Source organism: Chiloscyllium punctatum, chromosome 11 (genome assembly GCF_047496795.1).
Source record: "Chiloscyllium punctatum isolate Juve2018m chromosome 11, sChiPun1.3, whole genome shotgun sequence".
Lineage (NCBI taxonomy): Eukaryota > Metazoa > Chordata > Chondrichthyes > Orectolobiformes > Hemiscylliidae > Chiloscyllium > Chiloscyllium punctatum.
In genome coordinates, this window is record NC_092749.1 from 45,443,286 (window position 1) to 45,462,456 (window position 19,171).

Below are 19,171 nucleotides of genomic sequence, written 5' to 3' on the forward strand. Positions count from 1 at the left end.
TGTGATATTTACACTGCTGCTTTGTTTAAACAATGTGAGACTTGGCTGGTAACATGTAGTTTATTGGTTTGTGCAATTTTGACCAGACATGAATACAAAGGTTATCAGCCTGCTTACAATTCTCTGATTGGTTCCTGGGCAGATGAACAGTTTTTTTTAGGTATGAGCAATTCAGTGAGAAGCCCTTGAACTGTTGGAAGGGCAGGTGATTTGACTGTTTCTCTCTCTGTAGTAGAACACCTGAAGCCTGAAAAAAGCCAGATTTTCTCCCACCAGTTGCTGTAAGCTGTTGGTTTAGCCAGAAACTAAGAGACTTTTTAGTTAGTATACCAATCACCCAGTGCCTCCTGCAAAAAAGTGAAAGAAGCCAGCAAAAGGAGATTGAAGAACAGAAAGTCTTGGCAACCAAAATTATTGTCCCAGTGAATTCTGTGGACTGGTGCTATTGAATTCTGCTTTCCAATTTTTTTCTGTCCACTCATAAATACTACTTTAATTGTTTGTGTTTTTATTTTTGGGATTTTGTTTTAAAAGAGACTTAGATTTGTTTAACAAGTAGAGCCATACATTGATCATTCATAGCTGTTTATTTATGATTAGAATTTACTTAATAGTAATTTCTGTTTGTTACAAATAAATACAGGAACCAGATCAGTGTTTTCTGTGAACTCGATTCAAGCGAACAGGTAAACTAGGGACTTCACATACTTTGATTAAATCCTTAATTTTTTAGCAACCCAGGAGTAGCAGGACTTGAGAATTAGTTCACTTTGCTGAACAGATCTTAACATTCTTTATTCTAGTCAAAAATAAGTTGTTGCTTGGTATATTGTTCTCAGAAGTTGTTCCAAATGTAATTTATGATTTCATCCTCTGGTCTGTGTTTTCCAATTTGATTCATCCAATTTATTTCAGATTAAAATTCCTCATAATTATTTCAATTCCTTTTTTACAAGCCCACGTTATTACTTTGTTTACACTCTATCCTGCAATATCGTTATTACACTGAGGACCTATAATGTACCTAGACAAGTGCTTTAATTCCTTTTCTTATCATTGGTTTTTATTTCTTATCTAAGCTGATTCTATATCTTGATCCTCTGAATGAAGATCATTTCACATTGCTCTACTGAATGTCCTTTATTAACTGAGCTTTCCCTCCCTTTTTCCCAGACATTTCAAAATGCCCAATACTGTTAAGGTTTTAGGTCTCAACCATGGTCATTTGCAGCCATGTCTCTGTGATGGCTATCATATCATCATCATTTACTTCTACTTGTGCAATCAACATTTCCAAATTGTAACAAAGACCATGTGCTTACAGATACAGAGCCTTAATTCTGTCGTCTTACAATATTTCCCTGTCCAGACCTCATTTTCTGAGGCATTGTTATGTTTGAATACTCTGTCCCTTCTTCTACCCTGCACTATTGTCTTGTCGTTTAACTTTCCAAATGTTCCCTTAATTTTTCCCCTTCCCCTCTCCACACAAAAAAGGGTTGCTTTAAAAAACAGTTCACTAGGACGCTGATCTCAGCATGGTTCACTGCAGGCCACCCCTATTGTATTAGTCCCTCTTTCTCAATACTCATGTCAGTGCCCCATGAATCAGACCTATTTCTCCCATACCAATGTTTTAAGACACTCATTCAACTTTCTGATATTGTCTACCCTATACCAGTTTGACTCAGGTAGTAATTCAAATATTATTACCTCTGTGGTTCTGATTTTATTTAAATTTAGCCCATAGTTGCTGATACTCCCTTAGTAGATCCTCTTTTTAGTCTTACCTGTGTCATTGGTACCCACATGACCATTACAACTGGATAGTTTGCCTCTCACTTCCACGTTCTCTCCAGCTCTGAGGTGATCTTTTACCTGGCAGCAGGCAGGCAACATAGCCTTTCACACTCAGCTCATGTTGCAGAGAACTGTATGTTTCCCAACCATGCTGTCCCCTATTATAACTATATTCCAACCACTTGACTCCACTGTGGTGTGTGGACAATTTACTCATCTTCTTTGCAATCCCTGCTGTCATCCAAACAAGCTGAAAGATCATCAAAGATGTTGGTCCATTGCAGTTATGGGGATCCTTCATTGTGAATTTCTGGATCCCCATAACTGCCTCTCTTACAGTTTCACCCATGTCCCTGAACACAAACCAAATCTGAAGAGCTAGCCAAAGGGGTATGATTATCTTCTGGAACAGGTTGCCCAGATAAGTTTACAATTATAGATTGGACTCCAGCTCATCAACTCTAGTCACAGGTTCCTGAAGCTGCAGACCCTGAGTTGTAAATGATTCAGTTCTGGAGTCTATTCACAAACTGAGTTGCAGCCAAGTCAGAATTCAATGCACAACAATGTAAAGCAACTCTTTGTAAGTACAGGAAATTTTCGTACATTGAGTCTTTAAAATTACACCCCTGTATGAGATTGCATTTGTAAGCATGAATGTTCATAAGTGGTAAGTGAGGGACCCCCTTTACTGAGATATGGTTGCCATGGATCACAGATTTCCACCAGTATCTGCATGCTGCAGCTGCACCACATTATCTGACCTGCTCTTAGTTTGTTTTATTCAACTAGCTAGATCTCATATTTACAAATATTATTCAACTGATATCCAAAGTTATGTGTTTATCTAGTTACATTATAAATCTAGTAGTGCTAAAGGGAATCAAAGCCATAATGCCCTTCAGCCAGTGAACTCTGAGCCTGCCTGTGGTGTGACAGTTTGGTTTCCTTCTCTTTTTTTTCAAACACTTGCACACCCAGTTTGCTTCTGCTTTCTATGAAATCGTCATTCATTCCCCAACTGTTTCTCTCTTTTATCTTCACTACTGCTGCAAATCCTTACCCTTCACTGTGCTCGCTCGCTCTCTCTACCCCCCTCACCCTGCCGCACCCCCCCCCCCCAAAAAACCCTCCAATCCCACCCCCTTAATTCTCCACTGCTGCTGCTGTCTCCAATCAAGTCCTTATTTTTTCTTCTCTGGTCTAGGTGCTGTTCCAACAGTGGCCAATACTCCTGATGGTGCTGCTTGGACTAAGGAATTACAAGCAAACTGATTGCACAGTAGCTCCTAGAAATTGGATATTTCCTTTATAAGGGAAGATGATCTGACTGCAGCTCACCAGTGACTTAATTGCCACATCTGGTCAGGGCTTGCGGAAGTGGCCACTGCAGTATTGTCCCAAAGTTTTCTGACTTGTTCAGGGCCTCCATGACCCCAATTGAATTTGGTTCTCTTATCACTGTGAAGGCAACAATATGCAAATGTCGTGTTCATGTCACAGAGTCATAGAGATGTACAGCAAGATGTACAGTCATAGAGAAACAGACCCTTTGGTCCAACCAAACGATGCCGACCAGATATCCCAACCCAATCTTGTCTCACCTGCCAGCACCTGGCCCATATCCCTCCAAACCTTTCCTATTCATATACCCATCCAAATGCCTTTTAAATGTTGCAATTGTATCAGCCTCCACCACATCCTCTGGTGCCCATTCTACACACTCACCACCCTCTGTGTGAAAATGTTGCCCCTTAGATATCTTTTATATCTTTCCCCTCTCACTCTAAACCTCTGCCCTCTAGTTCTGGACTCCCCCACCCCAGGGAAAAGACCTTGTCTATTTATCCTATCCATACCCATTATGATTTTATAAACCTCTATAAGGTCACCTCTCAGCCTCCAACGCTCCAGGGAAAGCAGCCCTAGCTAATTCAACCTCTCTGTATAGCTCAAATCTTCCAACCCTGGCAACATACTTGTAAATCTTTTCTTAACCATTTCAAATTTCACAACATCCTTCAGATAGGAAGAAGATCAGAATTTCACGCAATATTCCAAAAGTGGCCTAACCAATGTCCTGTACAGCCGTAACATGATCTCCCAACTCCTGTACTCAATACTCTGACCAATAAAGAAAAGCATACCAAACGCCTTCTTCACTATCCTATCTACTTGTGACTCCACTTTCAAGGATGAATGAACCTGCACTCCAAGATCTCTTTGTACAGCAACACTCCCTAGGACCTTACCATGAAGTGTAGAAGTCCTGCTAAGATTTGCTTTCCTAAAATGCAGCACCTCGCATTTACCTAGGGCTTAGCTCTTCAAAATAAAAACAGCTTCCCTAATGTTTCTCTGCTTTTGTTCAAGACAATGCCATGGCATCCTTTACATCTACTTAAGTGCAGACTATCTCATCTGAAAATCAGCATATCTGACAATGTAGCACTCCATTAACATTATACTTTGCGCTTATAGAATGGATCTTGGAGCCAAGACCTGCTGACTCAGAAGCAAAAGTGATTTTAGAGGCACAATGCAATTGGTGACTGAATTCAATATACAATCTAATTAAGCATGCCAAATAAAATTTATATTACCACAACTGTGAACAGTATCTAAGGATAGGAGATCCATGTATACCTTGTAATTAGCACTGCTTATTATTTTTGTTTTGCAGGTTGGCCATGGATACCTGTAACAGTCCTGGCATATTTCTACTGCTATGCCCAAGTAGGAATTGAATATGACCGAGTCAAAAATTAAATCTTCTGTTAACCGAGCTATATTTTACTACTCGTATAATATTGATCGTGTTTTAAAAAGAGGCATGCTGTCAAAGCTTTTCATCAACACTCAAGACAAAATTACAAGAATAACACCTCTCAAAGGCAACAGTTTATTACCTCAACCAATCAGTCCACTTGCCAGCAACTCTGCATCGCATGAGATATAAATTGTTGATCCATTTTATGGCATTAATCAAGTTCTGTACTGTCAAACAACGAATAATACTAAACTTGAAAAAAATCTTGTTATTGTTTTATATTTAAAATGCAAAACTTAATTTGGATACCTTTTGGCTGCATTTTCATCTTCAAATTTGCTGTACTATTTGGGTAAACTTAACATGTGCCTCTGCTATGCATAGTGTTTGGGGAGAGAACTGCACCAGAAGTGGAGCTGCATCGATTTCCTTGGGGGAAGGAGAGTTTGCAGTGCATACATCCGTGACGTTCTTTCATGATAATAAGAGAGAATGCTGTCAAGTTTGTGGCATTGCTTGCTTCCACACAATCAGGTAATCTGTGCAGCACTTTTGTGCAAATAAATGATTCCTTGGTGTGTGTGTAAGTTGTGTTAATATAAATACAGAGGAACCTCGATTATCTGAATATTGGATTGTCCAAAGATCTCTAGGTCCCGATAAAAACATTACATCAAAGAGGTGTTACCAACACTGATCGTGTCTTTTGTTTACAATGATTAAAAGTGAATTTGGCTTACAAATAACAGACGCCAAGAAAATCCTGGACATTGATCGGAGCCCAGGCACCATCACCAGATGACTGACCTCCTGTCCCCCTCTCTCCCCCCATAATTTCCCTGGAGTTCTACAGGGGGGTGTATCCTATACACACTTTCGCCAGATAATCTCTCCAACATTGTCTTGTACAGGGCAGAGTGTGAACTTGTCAAAAAGTTGTGTGTGTGGCTGTGTGCATGTGTGTGTGCTATTTTGAGACTCACCCCTGCCCCCCAAAGGCAGCAGCAGTCTTGCTGTTGTTGTCCAATCCGGCTGCTGTCTCTACTCTGTTACTTCATTTTGTTCTGGAGTCCCATTTGGGGAGAAGCGATAAGAGGCATCTGACTGCTTCATCCGCTGACTGGAACCGTGGAAAGTTGAAAGCACGCAGCAGGGTGGGGGTTTGTGTGGTGTGCTGCTGCCTAGTCTCCTGAACGGGGAGCAGACTCAGCAAGCGCTCGGTCTGGCAATCCCATTGAAGTGAAGCAGCGGCAGGGAGAGGCTTCAGCAATGCTGCTGGTCCCTTACACACAAGTGTGTATCTGCTCAGAAACAAACCCTGAGACAGAAAGAGGGAGCAAGGCAGGCACAGCGAGGAAAAAGGAAACTTAAGGAAACTCCGAGTCCCAGAGGAGAGGCATTGAATCGGTTTTCCGAATAATCAATCATCCAAACGAAATACTGCCTGCCAATCTCGTTTGGATAATCGAGATTCTTCTGTAGTGGGTTCGGTTAGCTCTGTTGGCTGGATGGTTGATTTGCAAGGCAGAGTAACACCAACAGTGTGGGTTCAATTGCCACGCCATCTGAGGTTACTATGAGGTCATCTTTCTCAGCCTCTCCCTTGCCTGTGGTGTGGTGACCCTCAGATTAAACCACTACCAGTTGTCTCTCTGTAGTAAAGCAGCCCTGTGATCCAGTAGGAGTATGGTGACTTTATTAGCACTTATTGACATAACTATTTTTCAAAAACACATTATATTACCTGTTATTTAAATTCTTATTTTGGTGTCAATTAGTGAAATTAATGCAAATATATGAAATTCCCCCTACCTAATATTTTGGTGAAATCTTGTAACCCTATTAAATTAGTGAACAAAAGGAAGGCAGACTTACACATATATAATCAAGTGTGATTCTAAACAAACAATTTGTTGTATTTGCTACATGTCACAGGCTAATTTACAGAATTCAGTTAGGATTCCGAGCCTGTTTTATTAAATGAGATTAATGCAGATTAGCTGATAAATTATATCTGGTTACCTAATCCCAAAGAAGATTTAAGGGGTCATATTCAATTAAAAAAACACTTTATCTGTAGGAATTAACCTGAACTAGATTGTGATGCAAAGCTTAAACATTGCATTATCAGTGATAGCAGGTCAAAGAGTGCATTGGCTAGACATTTGCCAGTAGTTTATCTTCTTCCATATCGGTGCTTACATTCGAGTGCTTATATTGAGTGCTTATGGGGTGGCACGATGGCTCAGTGCTTAGCACTGCTGCCTCACAGTGCCAGGGACCCAGGTTCAAATCTGGCGACTGTGTGGAGTTTGCATATTCTCCTAGGTCTGCGTGGGTTTCCTCTGGGTGCTCCGGCTTCCTCCCACAATCAGATGATGTGCAGGTTAGGTGAATTGGTCAAGCTAAATTGCCCATAGTGTTCAGGTATGTGTACGTTAGGTGCATTAGTCAGGGGTAAATATAGGGTAGTAGGACAGGGGAATGGGTCTGGGTGGGTTACTCTTTAGAGGGTCATTGTGCACTTGTTGGGCTGAAGGGCCTGTTTCCACATGGTGGGGGCTCTATGATTCTATGATCACATCAGAAAACTCATATATTCATATGAACCAAATTTAACTGAGTCATGGCAGGCTGTGCATTGCAATTGATTATATAAGAATAGTTTCTACCAAAAGGTAAATTTATATCAGCAAGAAAATAAGATCTTCATTGTACTTGCTTCTTCTTTGTTTCACTAACCTCTAGCTTTACATTCTCTGTTCCCTGCTCACTGAAGTTGCATATATGTAATCCACACATGGTCAAACATTAGACACATTTTTCTGTCTTGAGTGTGGGTAACCAAGTCCTTGTCATCCACACCATGGTCCTTCAGAGTATTTACTCCAGTCTTCAGCCTAGTGGGCTTGCCTTTACTTGATTTGACTCCTACTGAACTAAACGTAACCAAATCAAATTAGCATTGGAACATTCCACTGCACCTCACCATTAGATTTGGAGTCATCAAGGACCACACCCTTGAGGTCAACTTCCACTCATGACACCCAGCTCCATCTCCATCTCCACAATGCCTCCACTTTTTCTGTGTAGTTCTTGTCCAGCAACCCAGTCTTACACACAGTTTCCATCGACTAAATCTTGAAAAGGTTGAAGGCTTGTCCTCTGCCACTGCTACAGAATTATAACCATGACATTATTTTTTCTTAGGTTGAATCAGATTGCTCACAACCTTGTAGTCCTATTTCAACTTGCATTGGATGACCACCCCAAAGCTTTTCTGTGCCAAAGGACACCTATTTTTATTTCTAATACTGAGCAGGAATTTTCAGATGGTGTAATTTCCCACACTGCCATTCAGAGTCAGTGAGGAACGCAGCCAGAATTCAATCCTCTGAGGAGGTTCATTGACGAGAAGCAGGACTACATAGCTTACATAAGATGGATATGGTCCAGAGACAGCCCCACCAATAAACCTGCCAGCAGGGTCACTAATATTCTGCCCATTGTCCACCTCAAACCATTTGTTACTGGGACCCTTATCTTTGCCTTGAATCTCATAACAAAAGCACAGTGAGAAATGTAAACAAATTGATAATATTGCAGACAGGAAATGCAAAAAAAAAAGGAGGCATGCTGGGAATAAAATGAAGGAATTTACCAACTCATAACTGAGGGCAGACCAAGGAATAGGAAGGGGAATTGTCATCTGGAGAATGGTCTGGGAACATAGAATTTAAAAAAGCACAAAAGTCATAGTTAAATATATTTATGTTAAAGAGAACGTATGACTGACAAATATTATTCCTTGAAATCAGGTGCTCTGCATGTGTATTTCCTCTCTTGATCCCTCTACTTGTCTGTACTCTCTTTTAGCGTTGATTTCATCCAGAATTAAAGTTCTAAACAAATTTTGTCATTTTAATTTAACAATAAATGTAATAGTGTTTCTTATTGGTTGTTTAGAAATCTTTTTTTCAGCAGCGTTTTAGACTGCCTGAACAATTTCTGCACGAAAAAGTGTAAATCCTCTTTGTGCGTACAGAGTAAATATTGTTCTGCCAGTAATGATTACTAGTTTGCATTGGTCCATTGGATAGCTATGGCTTTAAATAATTCTGAATGTTATCCTTTTCATTATTCTTAGTCATTTCCCATATTCATTTGACTTTTTGTTGTATTCATACTTTTTTAAAAGAATATAGTTTTAATAGTCTAATTAAGGTTGAGCCATCATTAGATGCTGTAAGCTTTATTTTGCATATAACCTGTCACAATTTATCTTATCTCAAACATTAAAAAAACTCATTCATTTTCATTAAATTGTGACATTATAATTTTCTACATAGGTCCTATTATGATCATTCTCAGTTAGATCAGCTGATTTGTGCGGAACTTTCATTAGTTGTATTGTGTCCTTGCAACTGCCGAGAAATTGACTGTCAAACAATACTTGCTGTTGTAGATTTTTTAATTACTTCAGAATGATGTTTCTATCTTTTTAGTGAATAAGTGAGGTTCCCAAGGTGAATGGAATATTTTTATATGTCAGTGTTAACTAATGAATAACATGAAGATGATATTATGCAGCACATTGTTTCAAAAATTAAATTTTAAAATGAAAGGGCAGCATGTGACTGTTTAATAAGCCGACGATCACAGATCTCATTGATTTATACACAAATCCAAAAGCTTACGTATAAAATACTCTTTATTGTTATAAATAAAGTTTACATATCTTTACAAATCAAATAATTTGTGCTTCATGTTTCTTTTTTTGTTACTGTAATATATATGATGTGCATAAATTATATGTAATTGATTTTCAGTAAATGTTGCAAAACCGGTACATATGCCACTACTGGCAGCTTTTCTTGCTGACCACAAAAATAGTTCAGTACTTTTGCCATGCTCACAGGAGTATGTGCATAATTACACTAGTGATAAAATTAAAAGTAGTAGTCTTGAATCAATATCGTAGGTTATCTGGTGCTTCTTTGATTTGGGAAGAAAATAAGTGAAGCACATTCCTACAGGACCCTATTGAATGCAGTTTGCAGGTTCATGCAAAAAGCCCCTATAAATAAAGAAATTCAGAACGTTTTTCTTTAATATCAGAATTTTCACCAGTCATAACAATCTAATGAATCTGTTTTCATCTTTAAATTGGTATTTTCCCCGAAGTTTAGGAGGTTTCACTCTTTAAGGAGAAGATTTGTTCAGCAATCTAATTCACAACTTGTGACTACTGTACACAGTATTAATCAGCCTCTGAGAGGTTAACTCAAATACCCTATACATCAAATTTCTTTTAAGTACATCTGTCCATTGCAAGTTGCTAATCTGAATATACGTAGCATTTTTTGTTTAACTTGTGTCAGTATTCAGAATGGATTACCAGCAGCAAGGTTAATGCACAATTAGAAAAGTCTTATCAATTCATTTCACTGTCTAACTTGTTTTAAGAAATTAGTCATTTATTGTTCTTTGGAAATCACAGCTTTTATATGATTTCAGCTAGCTGAAGCAATTTGAACTGAATTGTAAAAAATACACATTAGAAATGATTTTAAACTTATTAAAAAATTAAAGCATTTCTTCTAAGTACCTCTTATGCAGACCACATATATTGCTTGGTAACATCAGCTAATTCATTCTAGATTAATTAACAAAGGCTACTGTAGAAAAAATACATGGAAATAATTGTCGATATTTGACAAAGACTTCAGAATTATTTCAGTTACTGGTTAATGACAATGAATTAAACCACTCATTTTAACTGAGCAATGTAAACATCATTCCCGGTTTAAAACTGAATTCTTACAGCCTGTCGAGTGTAGCCTTTCAGTATTCAACTTGTACAATATTATTAACTGTGGTTCCCCGGAAAGAATTATATTTTGGGCAAACAACTTTATATAACAGCACTAGTAGAAACTTTTACATCATTAAACCATTTACCCAAACTGAAACTGATATTTAAATTGTTGCTTATAACATTCAGAAAAGCTGACATTACAAATTTGTATTGTTCCCATCTGTTTTTAAAGTAAGCTTCCTCTGTGTTGAGATGCATTACAATGTTGTTTTTATTAAAATGTTGTCTTTATTAAAATGTTGTCTTTGAGCTGATAACTCAGCGGATGCTCTGTTGGTCTTGAACTGTTTAAGTCTCTTCTGCCTGCACATAATAAATCGGCACTGATTATGTTGCACTAGATCCTTTGGATTACAAAAGTCTGTCTATGCTACTACTGAATGAATTCTCCAAGTGTTTTTTTGCTGTAGAACAGCTACTGTTTACATTCACTTTTATAGTGGAATAAAATGCTTACCAATTCTATCCCATTTCACTTTTATCTTGTGTGACCAGTGGAATCATGCAGAGCGATCTTCAGAAAATACATAGATCCTCTGGCATATTTTAAATATATGTGCACGCAGCCACGTTTAAGCTGCTTTTATTACTGTCTATTAAGTTTGGATTCTAGGAAAGTGCGTCAATAAGTTGAGTACTGGCATTTGTACTGTTGGATAAAAACTAGTTGTGTCAGTGATGTCCAAATACCAAGAATGAATTGAAAATAAAAATCTGCCTCTTTTAGCTCAACAGTAGATTTCTGGATAAACAAGAAAAAAACACTGGCGACTTGAATGTGTCATTAGAAGAAGGGAGTCTGATTTAGTGACATGAATATAAAATTTGGCCTACAGGTGTAAGTCTTTCAGAATTCAGCTTGGAAATTGATTAAGTATTCCAAGCTGTTGTAGCACACCTACAACTAAATGGAAGAAATAATCCAGAAAGTCCACTTATGATCAATGACCGCAACGCAAAGGGCAAGATATAGGATGAAATGCAGAACGCATAGAGTCATACAGCATAGAAACAGAACCTTCGGTCCAACCCGTCCAAACCGACTATAATCTCAAACTCAAGTAGGCCCACCTGCCTGCACTTGGTCCATATCTCTCCGCCCCTCACTCCCCCCACCCTCCCCTCCCCCCCTCCCCGAAATCATCACCACCACCATCAAACATCTCTTATTCGTGTACTTATCTAAATGTCTTTTAAATGTTGTAACTGTACCCACATCCAACACTTTTTCTGGAAGTAGCACAATGACATGGCATAATTTTGTGCCTTTAGAAGTGGGAATGAGCAATTTTTTTAAAAAAACACAGCCAAGGTATGAGAAGACTGCAGGCAGAAACAACAGGAAAGGGAACATAAACAACTGACAACCCCTTCTATGTTCTAAAATTACAAATTATTTTTACTTTTTAAATTTCTGCCCATAAAACCTTTTTTTTTAAAAAAAGTGTACTGTTTGATTTGAATTGCTTCAACAAAGCAAAGGTTACTATCAACAAGAAGCAGATCCAAATCCAAAGCTGCAAAGCAGCAACATTGATGTTGGTCTTCAGCTGTAACTTTTAATAATAAATAATCAAAAATATATCGATGTCCTGGGAAAAAATAAAGCTACATGGAGCATAAAGAAGTGATATGTTTTGTGTATAATCTAGAAAAAAAGTGATAAATATTTAATCTGAAGAAACACAGTACAGATCTGTAAAATCTCCATAAGTTCCTTTGGTTATCCCAATTAAATAGAGGAGCTACGCGGACATTATGCTACAAAATAAGGAATCTTAAATTATCAATATTTTTTCAGCAAGTATTTCCATGAAATGTCATAATAAGCCGCATGCAAAGATATTTATAGAATAACTGTTCGTAATTTTATGTCCTTAAAATTAATCAAAATATGCAATGTAGAAAATCAGTAAAAACAAAAGTAGTTTTCTTCAGCTGTCATTCTGTCAATGAGGTGCACAAGTGTTTGTGCATTCCTCCCAGAAATCAGAAAACAAGCACAATAAAGTCCCATCATTTCAGCACTCTGGACAGCTCATCTTCAAACTGGATAATGTTTAGCAAATGACACCTGAATTTTCCCATGTTTGATTTTTGTCACTTAAAGGCTCTTCATCTAGAACTGTTGGTCTTCCTTATCAGATTCTGGGGTTGTTGGTCTTGATATTTCAAATATTTCTTGTGGTGAATTTGAGGATCTTGCATTTAATATTCTCAGTATTTCTGAAAGTTGTTTTTCAATATTGGTGATCTTGTTATTCAGGGACTTTATGTCCTGTTTCAGCTCACATTTTACTTCCAAAATGGTTGCTTGAAGGGTTTGTTCAGGAATTGGATAAAAAGTGTGCTTTGCCTCCGTCTGCACAGGGCTTCGGTCCTGGGGGCTCCTTGTTTCTCCTGCGTTGTCTAATCTCAGATCGCTCTTTGTGATACCACTATCACATGAATCTGTTTTTCTCAAAGACATCTCCTCATGTGTTTTAGTTCTTTCTGGTAAAGTCTCCATCGATTCTGCCTTTGACACTTTATTCCAGTCTTCTGCTTTAGAAGCAGAATCTTTAAATTTTGACCAGCCCTTTCGCTTACAGGATTCACCAGATTGTCTAGCAGCTGCAAATTGCTCAGATGTTGGGGCCTGCAGTTTATCCTGATCTGATGTCTCTGATGTCGAGGCTCTAACCACTTGTGAAGGGACTGGAGTTGCTGGACTTTCAGTTACTGTAACTACACTGGTTGTTGCTGCAGCATTTGCTACATGGCCATCTAACTGTGCAATGCCTTTCTCGATATCATTAGCATCCTTCAATCTTTCTGCTGCTAAACGAGCCTCCTTCTGTTGTCTAAACCTTTGAAAAAGTCTGCGTACAGGATGGTCGGGAGGCAGGTTTAATGGAGCCTCATTCTTTCTCCTCATTCTTTCTTCTTCTTCACGCTTCACATCACTGATCTTCCTGAACACAATCTACATGAATGAAAGAATTAAAAATTAGAGATTAATGATTCAGTCATGATATGTTACTTATGCACGTTTCTTCGACCACATGGTCAGTGGTTAAATCTGTATTAGTTCTGCCAAACAACTATAAAGGAAGTTAGGAGAAAATGAGGACTGCAGATGCTGGAGATCAGAGTCAAAAAGTGTAGTGGAAAAGCACAGCCGGTCAGGCAGTATCCGAGGAGTGACATAAGGTCATAGCACTATACATTACAATACTTCATTGTGATGTAATTATCACCCATGATTCTTGCTTATGCACCTATAAAACAGAACTTGACCTTCAATCGGAAACAGATAGAACTCAAAACTTTCCAAATAAAACCCTGCTTTATGTGTAAAAGGTTACTTCCTAATTCATATGCAATCAAAAATGTTGAACTGTGGTTCAAGGCCACAAAGTTATTTTGCTTAAGTATTTAAGAGCCTATATCTATTTTCAAAAGGTTATGTTTCAGTGTGAATAATTCTTTAAAAATTACTGTGCTAATTGTTAGATTAATAGTGTCTGATTTTAGACAAAAGTTCAAAAAGACAATCAGTACATTGAAAGTAACTTCTGGTTGTGCACTAAGATCAATCAAACAATTGGATGTTTTTTAAAAAAACTAAATGATTTTCTTTAAGGTTCTGGAGTCTCCTCATAATTAGCAAGAGTTTATTTGTTACTGCATATAATTTCTTAATAATTTTATAAGCTAAATGATACAAGCCTAAAGATGAGCAGGAAAAGAAAGGCCTGGGTTCTCATACATCTTTCGACAGTGGCTAGACAAAGTGATAACGCTGTTAAAAAGCTCACAGGTCCTATTGCTATTTCTGATATTCAGTCTGGATTTGGGGGTAAACCTATCAAAGTATTCACATACACAATACTATTTACAATAAATCAGCCTGGCATATATAAACAATTGCAGAGGCCAGGTGACTGTTGCATCACACACAAACTAAATAAATACATAAATGAGTTATTATACCTTTAACATGAATCCAAAACTATCAAATCAATTGTCTGATCATTGAACTATAAAATAAAATCGTACCATCCAACCATACAGGTACCATATACACAATCCACTGATTACTTAGGCCTCAGTCTTATGATCTTTTACAATATTTATTTTTATCAATCTGCCCTTCCTTACCGTGTCCATGTATCAAACATTCCTCTGTTGCAAGTAAAAATAGGCACTTCTCAGAGGCTGTAAATGCTATCATACAGTTCCTCAGGAAATAGTGACACTTTCCTTCTGGATTTAACACATCCCAAGATTCACTTCACTGCTACCGGCTGTGTGTCTAATTTTTATCTTTCTCTGGCTAGTGGGGTCCTATTAAATCATCCCTAATATAATTACCTAATACCATACACTTATCTTTATAGCTTAGCTTGACCCATTTTATATGTACCAACACCTTCAGGTTTATAAACAGGCACAGGGCAGAATCCTTTGTTCTCGGTCCTGGGCACTGACTCTGAAGAAATTTCTGCGGGAAATTGACAATGCCAGGGAGCACATTCATCATCCAATTAAGACGATTCAATAATAACTTTCAAAATATATTTGAATAAGGACTAAGTAGAAGAATCAGGAAATGAAACTAATTGGAGAGTTGCTTCAATGAGTCAGCACAGGCATGATAAACCAAACATCTTTATATTGAATCAACCAGCAGTTTTAAAGAAATTATATTGCAGTGTTCAGCTGAAGACAAACTTATTTTGATTTGTATTATGGGATAATAATTTGCTATGCTTCATTCAAATAATGATACTCAAAATGCTCAGTTAATGAAGTACCAACACCTTGAAATCAATTCATCAGGTTCCTTAGAACATCTGGCAAAAACTATTCATCTAGATAAGCTTCAGACATATTTATATCTGACTAAATTGCAATTTCAGTTGCAATTAAACATTTTCAATGCCTAGAGCTGACAGCAGACATTGATGAGGTACATATTTAACTCCCACTAGCTTCCTATGACTAATAAGGAATGAGAAAGTTTGACCCATGCAAACCTTCTTCTCTTCCTGTTAATTAAAGTACCTTGTAAAAACGACAAACATTTAAAATAAATACTTTCATTTTTATTATCAACGTATGAGGCTGAGGAAGTATATTTAGAGTAATACATTACAGCAACAAATATCCTGTGCTGTAGGACTGGATGAGGAAAGCCACACTTAAGCCACAGGCACATCAATCGACTGGAATTCCAAAACCCACATTAGAAATGGTAATGACGCCTACATACGATGAATGACAGTGCACGTTTTAAGCTAACAATGGGGACTTGGCTGAGTGGGCTTTATTACTTGGAATTTTACAATTCAGATAGAAGCATCAGTCATTTGAAAGACACCATAAATACAATCATCTTCCTCGCTTTATGTCCCAATCAAAATGCACCAAATTATATTCCCTAAGTAGAATACTTCTTAAACAAATATTTTATAGCAAAATAATATAAATTCAGTGCTCAAAAGTTAAACGGCAATATAAAAACAAAAATAGGTGCTTCCTTTTTTTTATATTGACTTGTCACAAAAGTAGAAATCGATCAAATATGATCATAAATAAGTGGAATGCAAATAAAGAGAGCTGAGAGTTACTTCTGATATATTTCAATATCAGGAGAACTTAATTACCAGATCCATAATTTTCACAGAGCCAGTCACTGAATTAATGCACACGAGGCTTTAAAACATATTTTAAGTTGCTCGGACAAAATATGCTCCTGGTCTTATTAAGTCAAGTCAACTTTTCTTTTAATTCTCTCATCTTAAATTGGAATCACTGGTGAGGCGAGCATTTGTTGCCTATTCCTAATTGCTTTGAACTGAGTAGCTTGTTGGCCACTTCAGAGGGCAGGTAGGAGTCTATGGCATTGCTGTGAATCATATACAAGACTGGGTCGAGATGGCAGACTTCCTTCTCTCAAGAGGATTGGTGAACCAGATGGTTTTTATTTACAATTGTTGACAATATGGAAACCATATCTAAGTCTAGTTTCAATTCCAGATTTTGCTAATTGAATTAAAATTCCACCAACTGTCAAGGCAGGATTTTAACTTCTGTCCCTAGTGTTTTAGTGAGGACTTCTGGATTACCTCAGTGACGTTATCACAACGCCACAATCTTCCCAGACAGTTGTTGTTCATATAAGCTAAATTCTACTTAATCTAGAATACTGTTCATTAATGTAATTATTTTATTCACTCATGAGACAAGGAATCACTGGCTAGGCCAGCAATTATTGCTTCTCCCCAGTTTCCCAGAGGGCACTTCAGAGTCAACTACATTCCTGATGATGGACTCACATGTTGGCCAGATCATTACATCTAATATAAATCAACAATTGCTTTATTGCAGTTCTGCTCTTGCAGGAGTGCAGTTCAGTTCAAATTCTGTATGAAAATAATTCAGATAGAGAGAGAGAGAGAGAGGCCTTTGTTACAGTTTCTGGATCAAGGTCTTGTTTTCACTTTAAGATCCATCAATGTGCACTTATGAAATAGTGATAATAGCATGACTTACTATCTCTCCTGACATTAACTCAATTTTCTACTCATGTTATTATAACCGATTTTGTACAGACCTTTCCTAATACACAGGAGAACTCTTTGCTGCTGTAAAGATACAACCTACAACGTGCCAGAGGGAAAGTGGGAGAAAGAGGCAGAAAAAGAACAAAAGAAAGAATAAGAAATAAAAGAGAAAAAATAAGAAAGTATAGTGAAAGGTTTATGTGGTGAAATAGAATCAAGTTAGGCCTTGTGCCTTAGGCTTCGCCGCATTACACTCACAATGCCCTGAAATTATACATAGTCGTGACAGCTTTGTTTGTTAATTGACTCTCCAAGTTTCTATTACAACAAATCTTGTTCCACATGCCAGCTGACTACAAAGAAAAATACTTAGCATTAAGGAGGCATTCTAAATTTTAAAAAAGCCCATTCAAACAGCACAATTCAAACAGGCAAAATATCTAAGTCATACATGCATATACTAAAGTCGAGAGTCTGGTGCTGGAAAAGCACAGCAGGTCAGGCAGCAGCCGAGGAGTAGGAGAATCGACATTTCGGGCATAAGTCCTTCATCAGGAATGGGTGATGAAGGGCTTATGCCCGAAACATCGATTCTACTGCTCAGATGCTGCCTGACCTGCTGTGCTTTTCCAGCACCGCACTCTTCAACCCTGATCTCCAACATCAGCAGCCCTCAGTTTCTCCTAACATATACTAAAGTATCTGGATTATGCTTTTTTCCACTCAACGTCATGTGAAAGCCCAGTGCCCACTCTTGATTTCCCTGGTGCCAGTTTTTGTTCCCAGATTGGGTACATGGAGTGGGAGAAATCACAGCTCCATTAACAAGCCTATAAAAATGGCTACCTACGCTCCCAATTTCAGCCTGCAGATAGAGTGGTTTGGAAGTTAAAACCAACAAAATGAGATGAGATTGCTGGTTACAAGGTAGGCCAGATGAAAAGCCTGCCTCAAGATTTCAATATTGTTCCAAAACTAAACTAAAAAAAATTCCATCAGACCTTAGACTTCATATGCACACCACTCCCCGCCACCCCCATATCCCATCCATGCCAATCATTCAACTAAAAGTCCTCTACCCATCTCCAATTGCTCTCCAAATACATTATGTCACCCTATGCCTCTCTACCCCTCTACTGACCCTCATGTCCATTTTCAATACTAAGCTCCCTACACCCTTGGCCTTCCATAGCCTTTATGCCAAATTATTGCCTATCTGCAAGTACCCTTGCACAAAAGAGAACAACATAATTATTAATACTTAAAAAATCTAAATTGCAGCCAACACTATTATGAAAAGCACCGTCATTCATGAAAGTACATTCTGACAGAGTTTTGACAGATTTTCATTCTTGAAAAGTCTTGACAGGTCTTCGAACTTCCTGACAGTTTGACACTTGAGACACTTCTTGACAGCTGACACACCTTGATATGACTTTTCATAATGTATCTGTTCTTGATACTTCTTGACACTTTACACACAATTATCTGCATAGTAAATAATTCTGAACAGCACATGACAGCACCCCCATATCCAAAGGATATACAAATCCTCTCTCCAAAAAGTTGCTGATTCCCACCCACAAGGGTTCAGAGATTGAAAAGTCTAAATTCTATGTCTTCCATAACTTTTGCCGCAACAAACAAACAGGCTCTCCATTGCAGCAAAATGCTGGGTTTTATCTCCATTGTATTTCCTTTGACGACTCTATTTTCCAGTCAGAACATCTAAAAGGTATTCCTGTTTCTTCACACTGCTAGAGTGGATATATAACTATGTTCACACTATTTATAGATTCATAGAGTCATGTAGCACGGAAATAGACCCTTCAGTCCATGCCGAACATAATCCCAAACTAGTCCCACCTGCCTGCTCCTGGCCCATATCCCGCTGACCTTTCCTATTCATGTACTGATCCAAATGACTTTTAAATGTTGTAATTGTACCCATATTCACCACTTCCTCAGGAAATTTCTTCCACATGCGAACCACCCTCTGTCGAAAACAATTGCTATTCATGTATTTTTTTGAAATCCCTCTCCTCTCACTTTAAACATGTCCCCCAAATGTTGAAATGCCCCATCCTAGGGAAAAGACAACTACCATTAACGATCTATGCCCCTCATTACTTTATAAATTTTTATCAGGTCGCTTCTCAAACTCCTATACTC

The 19,171-nt window shown here is 37.9% G+C and overlaps 2 protein-coding genes across 3 annotated transcripts in view; one reads left to right on the top strand and one right to left on the bottom strand.

Annotated features, from left to right (window-relative positions):
* The window catches only part of hhat (hedgehog acyltransferase), a 264,425-nt gene extending 255,131 nt beyond the window's left edge, over nt 1-9,294 (top strand). Inside the window, exon 12 of the mRNA XM_072580734.1 lies at nt 4,484-9,294. Within this exon, the coding sequence (XP_072436835.1) occupies nt 4,484-4,569 (86 nt within the window). The 3' untranslated portion in view covers nt 4,570-9,294. The remainder of the gene's footprint in view (nt 1-4,483) is intronic.
* Nucleotides 9,295-11,598: 2,304 nt separating this feature from the next.
* Nucleotides 11,599-19,171, bottom strand: part of kcnh1a (potassium voltage-gated channel, subfamily H (eag-related), member 1a) — a 293,626-nt gene continuing 286,053 nt past the window's right edge. For both annotated transcript variants that reach the window (XM_072580730.1, XM_072580729.1), the window contains one exon: nt 11,599-13,413. In XM_072580730.1, the coding sequence (XP_072436831.1) occupies nt 12,568-13,413 (846 nt within the window). In that variant the 3' untranslated portion in view covers nt 11,599-12,567. The remainder of the gene's footprint in view (nt 13,414-19,171) is intronic.